We start from the raw sequence: 9,977 nt of genomic DNA on the forward strand, positions 1-9,977 counted from the left end.
TGCCTGCTGCATGCTGCCTGCTGCATGCTGCCTGCTGCATGCTGCCTGCTGCATGCTGCATGTTCTAAGCCATGATAACTGTGAGCTAAATAAGCTTCTCCAATTCCATGCCTGTCCACTTTCCACCGTGAAGGTCATGGGCTCATCGCTGAAACTGCAAGTATGCCCCCAAATAGATGCTTTCTTCTATAAATGTTTGATCATGGTGTCTCCTCACAGCAATAGAATAGTAGTAACTCAGACATATGCCTAAACAGTTACTAAGACACATACTTTGCTCCAAGTATCTAGAAACAAAAACCACATAACTGAAAGAAATTATAAAGCTCTTTGAATCAAAGAAAACTAGCATTTGTATCACGTGAAAATATATCAAAACTTGAGTGCTGTGGTGAAACTAGTCTTTAGTAAAAGGTCCCCAGCACTAAGATCCTCACATTAGAAAAGAAAAGGGTCTCCTATCTATAAGTGACCCCTGCTTTTGCCTGGAGAACTAGATAAAGATGAACAAGTTAAATACAAAGAAAAGGAAAAAATATCAAAGATAAGAAAAATCAGTGAGGTGAACCAGGAATAAACAATAATAAAGCATTATAAAGTTATTTTAATTGCTTTTAAATTTTATTTCACGTCTTTGGGTGTTTTGCTTGCACATATGTGTGTCTGTACACCATTTGCATTCCTAGTGTCCACAGAGGCCAGAAGAGGGTATTAGATCCCTTGGAACTGGAATTATAGATGTTTGTGAGCTGCTATGCGGTTGCTGGGGATTGAACCTAAGCCTTCTGGAAGAGCAGCCAGTGCTCCTGACCACTGGGCTTTTTACTCTGTGGAGCCCCTGTGTTTTTACTCTGAGGAGCCAGACAGATAAGAAATAAAGGTAGACGATACTAACATCCAGTGTCAAGAATGAGGAGGATCACTGTAGATTCCACAGATTTAAAAAAGGAGAATGTTGTAAGCAATGTTATTCTAATAAACTAAAGCTTAGGTAACATGGACATTAAATCCTGAGGTTCATTTTAAACATAAGATCACCTGACTGGTCACAAATAAGTTTTATTTCTTTCTTTGTTTTGAGACAGGACCTCTCTATACAGTGCTGGCTGGCCAGAACTCATTATGTAAACTTTGATGGCTTCCCCATCACAGAGGCCCACCTGCCTCTTCCTCCTGAGTCCTGTATTTAATAGCCTGTGCCAGCACACCCAACATAAATTTTTTTAATTTAAATATATGGTTAAAACACTTCCACAGTGTGAACTCTACCCGTCAAAGAAGGGAGAAATAAGATTACGCAAAGTCTGCACAAGCTCTCCTTGAAAATTTAAGAACACCTAGTTCTCAATTCATTCTGTCAGCCTAGCACTGTAAAGTGAATTAATTTTAATATAAACATGTAAGGTGAGTTAATCAGGTAGCTGTGTTTCTTTAACCTTTGTTAAGTCGCCAATAACCACATAGAAAAAGCATTTATTATGTCAGGCTGCACCTCAATAGCTGTCAAATGATCTGTAAAGACCCCTATGCTACTCTGGCTCCCTCCCAGCCCCATCCCGTGATACCTGCATATTATTATTGACCTAGCTCTTCGAGATTCAGTGTTTTTTTCTCATGGTGTTTTCTCAGACTGTCTCCTTCTCATGCTAATCTGAACCTCCTCCCGCCAATACACCACACCACACCACACCACACACACACACACACACACACACACACACACACACTTCCTCCCTGGACTGGTGGAAGCTTCTGTCCTATTCTTTCTTCTGCCCAGCCATTGGCTGATCAGCATTCATTGACAAAGCAGAGAATAAATAGTAATAATTGTTCCCACCAACTTGCAGCAGGAGATTCTTCACCTTAGCCTTACAATGCCATGTCTGGGTTGAAAGAATAGATGAGGGCATTTGAATAATAAATATAAGGGTAAACTCTACACAGTGCACAAAACATTATGTCTGCACAGCACCAGTGTAATAAAAAAAATCAAGAAACTATATTATAGATAAAGAGAGTTGTATGCTCATATTCCTTATAAACACACTGAAAAAGTCTAAGCAGGATTGTCACAAATTCAATCTGAGTGCATATAGGTAGAAGTTAACCCATTGTGACTAAGTGTTAGATGAAAGAAACTGGTGAGAGACAGACAAGTGTGCTGGAACAGATGGCATCGGGCTTCAGGGAGGTAGGATTCGAGGCTCCAGCATCAGCTGGTCCTTTTGCTGGCTGGGTGACCTCAGAGGGATGGGAGCAGGAGGCGGAAGAGCAGGAGGAAGGGAAGAGGGAAGAGAAAAAGGGAAAAGAGGGAGGGGGAGGTAGAGGTAAAGGAGGAAGAGGGGAAGGGAGAGGAGAGTTTCTTCCATTTCTTAAACACATGCTATTTTCAGGGTGTCGTTGCTCCCGTCTCTGCTCTCTGATGGTGTAAAGTTCATATTTTATGATTGTGTGCCTTAGGAAGCCTTAGCAGGTCTTTAGCAGAGACCAGCCTGTTAGATGGTACTGTAGCTCACAGGTGGCCCATACCCCTCATCCACAAGGCAGGCTCCTGTGTAGTAATCATTCTTCTGCAACAGTTCATGAGGCCAGGAGACTGGTATTCTCTTCGGAATTCCAGTAGGACTCAAGGAGGCACTTGGGAGTCGTCAAGGTGGGTCAGAGCAGGGGTTTCATTCTGTCCAGCCTTTTGACTACTTGCTTTCCATGCTCAGACTTAAGTCTCAGCGGGAAGAAAGTTCAGTCCCTAATGGAAACTTCCAAAGGATGCCCAGCTCCCTAGTTCCAGCCTGAAATGTCTTAGGAGCATTAGACTTCCTGGCTGCACCTTTCATCCAGCCCAGAGGCTCTGAGCCTCGTTCACCCGCATGAGCAAGTAATCCCCAGGGCTTCCTGGGCTGGAACGCCACTCTCCAACCTCACCTGACACAAGAGCACCCCTGGGTCTGCCCACTGGAGCCCAACCCTGCACACTTAAGAGAGCAGTGGGCCTCTCCTGTAGACCCACAGTGTGAGCAGCAGAGAACGGACTGCTTCCTCTCCTGACCCACAAAACCGAGAGAAACCAGCAGATGCTGCCAGAGGGGTGGAGGAAGTTGTTCTGGCAGAACAGGCGGACCATTTGAAGGTGATTGAAGGCTGGGGTTTGCGGGTAGTGCGGCGCTGGGCATACCCAAGAATGAACAGAGGGGCTTTGTCTCTCTGGACCACTCACTGCGATGGAGGGAAAGAAGCTTGTGCTTCTGGGGCAGGAGATGCTCATGGCTGGTTCCAGACTTGTGCTGATGAAGCACATTCTTTCCTCTCTGGGAGAAGCCTAGAGCCAGGGAAGGAGGAGGGGACACCAGCAGGAAGGAGAGTGGATGTGAACAGGGTGCTCCCTAGTGAGAGGGCTTGAGGCAATTGCTCCCTCATCCCTTTGCAAGAGGCAGGAAATCCCAGTGGTTAGGCCACTGTTTAAGACTCAAGTGTTAGTCCCGGCCCTGGTGCTGGCATCCTGGCACTTTTTACTTTGGTAGAAAACAGAGCAGAACGCGATTTACACAGAGAAACCTAATGCTGAGATAGGGTTGTCTAACTGTCCCTACCATTGCCCAGCAGGAGACTAACTCCTGCATATCTTTCCTCAAGTGAACTCAGTCTCAAACCCATGGTTTCTCCAAGCCTTTAACAGGTGTCTCCTTCCTTGCTGGGCACTGATATGTTTGCAGGTCTCTAGCTTGATATCAAAGACAATCAAGGGAAAGGGTACTATAGGAGCACCGCATCCAATAGGCTCAGTTTAAAAAGTAGGTCTGTGAAGCCCAGAGAGGGCTATGGACTCATCCAAGATCACACAGCACACGGGGGCAAAGCCAGGAGCAGCCATGCTCTCCTGATTTCTGGGCATCTTTCGCTTACTCTAGCTCCTGTTATTTGTCTCTTGTTTTATACTCTACAAAACGTCTCGACACTGTATCTCACATGCACTTGGCTATAGCTCTGAACCACAAAGGCTTCCTCTCTGTTTACCAGCTGGGGAGACCGAGACGGACAGAGGAGTTTGTTCATGCTCACACCTGGGTAAGTGACCACCACAGGCCACTCAGGAGAATCTGATTAAATTCTTAGGCATGGAAGGCAAGAGAAACCCTCACTTTCCAAGTTCAGGAAACACAGCCTGCATAGACCGCAGGGGAGCTGAGAGTAGTGAGCCAGAATCAAGGCTCTCTGCCTCTGTTCCAGGCTGTCAGGCCCTGTCCTGTGCTACTTGGTAATTTTTTTTTTTCTTTTTCAATTTCAGCCATAATATTTACTAGACAAATACAACATTGCCGGACTAAAATCATAGTATAATATCTTTATATTTTTGAGACAGGCTCCTATGTAACCCCGACTGGCCTTGATTCACTATGTAGCTGAGGGTAACCTTAAACTTCTGGTCCTCTGTCTCCATCTCCTGATCCTGGAATTACAGGTATGTGCCACCATAGCAGGTTTATGGGTTCTGTTGAGCCTAGTGCATGTTATAGAAGCACTCTCCCAAATGAACTATGTACTTAGCCCCTAAGTGTACGTCTGATATCCTGTGAAACGTTTACACCGTCAAATACAAACTGTAGTAATTTTGTCTCAAGATAATTTACTTAGGGTTTTTTAAGAATCTATTGATAAGGTCACCTACAACCTAGTCAATAAATATTTGAGTTTCTAAATTAGTATTCTTTACCTGGATTTGGTTATAACCTAAAGCCAATATTAAACTTTCCTTTGCTTTCCCTTTTTTTTTTTTTTTAATCAGCTTTTTAAGGTCTCCACTTGTCTCCTCCACGGCTACAGCTCAGCTGTGACTTCTGTGGCTACTTCACAGCTCTGGCTTGGCAGTACCCTAAGCACACATAGCCTGCTAACCCAGACTTTCAGATTTATCATTTTAATCTTCAGCAAAAGATAGGATCCACCTACCTACTGGGACAAGTGTGCATCCCTGGTCGGATGAACTGGTAGTGGCCGTGGGTTGGCTAAAGTCCCCACTGGAAAAAAAATAGCCACTTAACTGCTCATCTTATGAAGGTGGCTTGCAGGGACGATCCTGTGAGCATGTCGGATCTCTCAACCCTTTGTCCAATGTCATAGCTACCCTGGCTTTGATTTTCTTTTCATTCAACTCAATACAGTTTTGACTGCATCGTTGGAAGCAACTGTGTGTGCATTGTACACACGGCTCTGCTTCTCTTCCTCCCCCTACGGCCACAGACAGAGCAGCAAAGGGCTCGTCTCTCTGTAACAGGCAGAGCACCATGCAGACCCTTAGGAAGGACAACTGCAGCTCAGTGTCCGAGTTCCTCCTCCTGGGCTTCTCCAGCGAATCCCAGGTCAGAGTGGCCCTGTTTAGCTTTTTTCTTCTTCTCTACATGATCACCCTCCTGGGCAACGGGCTCATCGTCACCCTGATTTACCTAGACTCTCGCCTCCACACGCCCATGTACTTCTTTCTCAGTGTCCTCTCTTTGGTAGACATGAGTTATGTCACTACCACTGTGCCCCAGATGCTGGTTAACATGGTGTGTCCAAGGAGGACCATCTCCTGGGGTGCTTGTGTAGCCCAGATGTTCATCTTCCTGCTGCTGGGTATTGCTGAGTGTGTTCTCTACGCCATCATGGCCTACGACAGGTATGTCGCCATCTGCTTCCCCCTTCACTACTCTGTACTCATGAGCCGTCTCGTGTGTATCAAGATGGTCACAGTCTGCTGGTCCATCAGCATCACTGGTGCTCTGATCTACACTGTCTTCACCATGCGTCTGCCCTACTGTGGTCCCTACAAGATCAACCACTTCTTCTGTGAAGTCCCCGCTGTCCTGAAGTTGGCCTGTGCAGACACATCCTTCAATGACCGCTTGGACTTCATCCTGGGTTTCATCTTCCTTTTGGTCCCTCTCTCCCTCATCCTGGCCTCCTATGCCTGCATCTTTGCCTCCATCTTAAGAATCCGCTCATCCCAGGGGAGGCTCAAGTCCTTCTCCACGTGTGCATCCCACATCACTGTGGTCACCATGTTCTATGGGCCAGCCATGATCATGTACATGAGGCCTGGTTCTTGGTATGACCCAGAACGGGACAAGAAGCTGGCTCTGTTCTACAATGTTGTCTCTGCCTTCCTCAACCCCATCATCTACAGCCTCCGGAATAAGGATGTGAAGGGTGCTTTTCTGAAAGTACTAGGAGACAGAGGGGCAGCCAAGTGAGCCAGGACTGGATGACTGGATGGAGTTCTTTTGACTTACTAAAAACGTCAGTTCTGAATAATCTGAGTTTGCCTGCAGCTCTAAGCAGCCAGGAGAGGTCGTGGCCACTCCTAAACAAAAGTCCAACCATTGCTTGTTAAATTTTCAGCTTCTCATGAAGACTCAGTCAAGTGCTGGAAGCAAAGGATTCATTTTAAAAGGCTGTCCTTAGAGTTTGTAGGCATTGTTTGATTGCTTTCCATGGATTTTTTCCTTACGTTTAGGAGTTGATGTCAGTTCAGCATGGGTGCAGCTGAACATTTAACATGAACACAGGCTTTTTCACAGTATCTAGGAACTTGGCTTTGAAAATGACATGAAGTAGACAGCCTAGGGCTGCTATTTGATGAGTACTTTGCTGCTAATATTAGTCATTGCTTTTGGTACTAGATGCTATAAAGTCTAAGCAAGGGTGGCTTTAGATCTACCTGTCAAACCGTGGCTAGAGATTGATCTAACTGAAGCTCAGTCTGGGAAAGTGACTTTTACTTGGATTGGGTTAGATTTTAAGATTTATTTTTATTATTTCTAAAGTGTGTATGTATGTGAGTACATCCATGTGTGTGTGCATGCAGGTGTGTGTGTGTGTGTGTGTGTGTGTGTGTGTGTGTGTGATGTGAGTGCAGGAGTCTGAGGAGGCGTCATATTCCCTTGGAGCCAGACTTACAAGTGTTTGTGAGCCACCTAATATGGCTGCTGGAAACAAAGCTCAGGTCCTTTACGGGAGCAATACATGTCCTTAACCCTTGAGCCATCTCTCTAGCCTCTTACTTGGTCCATTTAAAATTTATATTTTAAATCTCAATTTTTAGAAAATAAATATATATTTCATAAAATAAAAATAAATGTATACTGCATCTATATGCATATCTATATTTATAATCTACATATCTTTTTATGTAACTACTTATCTATAGACATGTGACTGAGAGAGACAGAGGTAGACACATTAATCTCTTGTCATGTTTTGTCCAATCTACCTTTTCTTTCTTTAAAAAATAATCAGACAGGGCTGGAGAGATGGCTCTCGGAGAAGACTTGGGTTCAGTTCCCAGCACCCCATGACAGTTCACAACTGTCTGAAACTCTCATTCTAGAGCAACTGAAGCCCTCTTCTGGCCTCAGCATGCACTGTATATAGGCACACATGCACACATGCATACATGCATACGTGCACACATGCAGGCAAAACACCCATCCACATAAAATTAAATAAACAAATCCTGTTAGGGAGGATTAGACAATAACAAATAAAGTTAAACTGGATTAAACAATTTTCTCTAAGCTATCTTTAACCTGGTCTATTCAATCTTCTGTTAAACGTTTGCTTGGATTCAATTACACTTAAGAGAGTGATTTATTCTTATATGTGTTTAAAAAATGTATTTACTAAAATGTAGGCAGTTTACCCATGGCTACACCACTGAAGAAAATAGTATGCCCTTAACAGCCCAGGGACTCTCAGGGATACGTGAGACTTCATGAGTCCCTCCCCATTCCGGATGAAATGGATTAACAATATTCCTGCTCAAATATTCCTTTAGTCTTACAGTTCCTCCCACCCCATTGGATTATCAACTCTTGGAGTCATGAAATAAATAAAAATGAAACTTTGAAATGTGTTAAAATATTGGCAAAATTTGCTCAGTTTTGATTGGCTTATAGTCAATGTATGTATTTTATCTTATTGAGTTGTGCTTTATTTTGTTTGTTTGTTTTGAAACAAGGTCTCTCTATGTAGCCCTGACTGGCCTAGAACGCAGTTTCAATCAGGCTGGCCTAGAACTCACAGAGATCCACCTGCCTCTCCTTCCAAGTACCTAGGATTAAAGGTGTGTACCACTGCATCTGGCTATTTCATTTTTAAAAAGGAAGTTATAAACTCCATAGTGCAGTGTGGTTCTCCACACCCTTGTGGATCCGCTAAGGCATTCGGGCAAAGGTAGCAGAGATGTCAAACAGGGGTGGGGTGGGGTGGGTTCAGAAGCCCTGTGACCACACTGGGACCAGCTACAAGGAGGCAGGTCAACTTTACTCCCAGTGAGTCAAAGCTTATATGGTTTTAGGGGGCTGAGCTTAGGAACATCCAGGATGGGCCAAGGTCATTGACTGAGGGCTTAGGGTACTGAGATGTCTCATTAGCATGGGGAAACATGTCAGGAATCTCAGGTGCTGGCCGAATGGGTCCTTATCAGGAGACAGGAAACGGATCCTGCAATGTAACTGAGGCTGAGTGACATACATTCCTCAGGTAGAGGCGTAGGGGTGGAGGTTTGAATTCCCCAGATAAGGGCCCAAAAGGAGAAATCCTGCCAAAAAAAAAAAAAAAAAAAAAAAAAAAAAAAAAAAAAAAAAGTCTCCCTTTACACTCTGAGCCCAGAGACTGTCTGGTCAATGGTGGACTTCCACCGTAATTAGCAGAGTTTCCCCACGGTGTAGGAATATAAAAAAGATAAGGTCGACCTTATTTCTAGGTGACGAGAACTATACCGTGTTCACAAACTTCATTTTACATTAAATGTGCACTGTTAGTCTTAGCCCCAGTCAGTGAATGTCTAGTGTCTGTCTTGTTCAACACAGAATGCCTATAAACCCCATTATAGTGTCTGGCACATAGCTGGCTCAGAAAGGGCCGCACAAATGAAGGTGCCAGAGATACCAAGCAATGAGCTACTATCACATCGCTGTATTTAAAAATGAGTCTGAAGTATGGTGGCTTGAAGCAACAGACAAGATCTCACAGTTCTCAGAGTCTGGAGCGTCTGGCTGAAGTCAAAGCAGTGTCCCAAGAGGCAAAGATCTGCTCACTTGGTGATGGCCACCTCACCTCTATAGTGGGAGTGAGCTGAGGATCGTCAGCGTATCCCCTCCCCTGTATCTGAACTTTTCATTCCACAGTCACTTGTGTTTGTTAAATGGAAATTTTATGAAATAAGGAACTCATAGGTTTTAAGCTGTCAATGTGATGAACTCTGTCCTGCTCTGCCTCAGGCAGGATGTGATCATCCCTGTGTCCAGAGTCTGTACTGTGTGTGCTTCCTGTCCATCAGTGTGGATAAAGCTGTGCTACCCCATTCTTTCAGGCTTCCAGTGGAAGACTTGCAATGCAGCTCCTCTGGACGAGGTGGAGCTAGCAGGCTTGAAGTTGCGGTGCTATAATACTTGATGAGCACAGGTCCATTCCTTATCACTTTCACACAATAGCCCTTTCTGATTGGCTAAATTGCCTTCGTTATATAGATGAGACAGGCAAGGAGGCAAAGTTTCCTGCCCCACTGCCACCCATCAAGCAAAAGATTCCCAAAGCTTGTGTTCAGCCACCCGCAGTCTGTGTTTCTCTTGTCACTGCCAGCTTCGGGCTCTCCAGCTCTTCCAAAGGTTGACATTTGTCAGAATGGCTAGACACACTTAAGTCAATCTTCAGCCATATGTATATATAACATAACTACTCCTCTTCAGGACTGTAGGTGTTTAGTGAGAAGATTCGCATCAAGGGCACACTGCAAACATGGAATTGAAGTAGGTTCCATGTTTGCCTTATGATCAGAAATCATGTCCTCATTTTTCAGGTTGTCTTTAATGACGATCAAAGTAGTTTAGTTACATACACAGTAGACTGAAATCAACTCTTTTGTAAACCGTTTACTATCTTTGGGAATATTTGGGGTTGTTTGTTTGTTTGTTTGTTTGAGTTTTATACCCCAGAGAGGA

General features: G+C 44.4%; 1 protein-coding gene across 1 annotated transcript; it reads left to right on the plus strand.

The window, feature by feature from the left end:
- The first annotated feature begins 5,272 nt into the window (after positions 1 to 5,272).
- Positions 5,273 to 6,261, plus strand: LOC110310963 (olfactory receptor 2A12-like). Its single transcript, XM_021184155.1, has one exon. It carries the CDS (start codon positions 5,280 to 5,282, stop codon positions 6,225 to 6,227), a length of 948 nt encoding a protein of 315 aa, XP_021039814.1. The 5' UTR covers positions 5,273 to 5,279; the 3' UTR covers positions 6,228 to 6,261.
- The last annotated feature ends 3,716 nt before the right edge of the window (positions 6,262 to 9,977 follow it).

The sequence above is a fragment of the Mus caroli genome, chromosome 15 (genome assembly GCF_900094665.2).
Source record: "Mus caroli chromosome 15, CAROLI_EIJ_v1.1, whole genome shotgun sequence".
Classification (NCBI taxonomy): Eukaryota; Metazoa; Chordata; class Mammalia; order Rodentia; family Muridae; genus Mus; species Mus caroli.

Excerpts from the sequence above, each read along its gene's own strand:
- LOC110310963 (XM_021184155.1), top strand. The coding sequence starts at position 5,280 with ATGCAGACCCTTAGGAAGGACAACTGCAGCTCAGTGTCCGAGTTCCTC.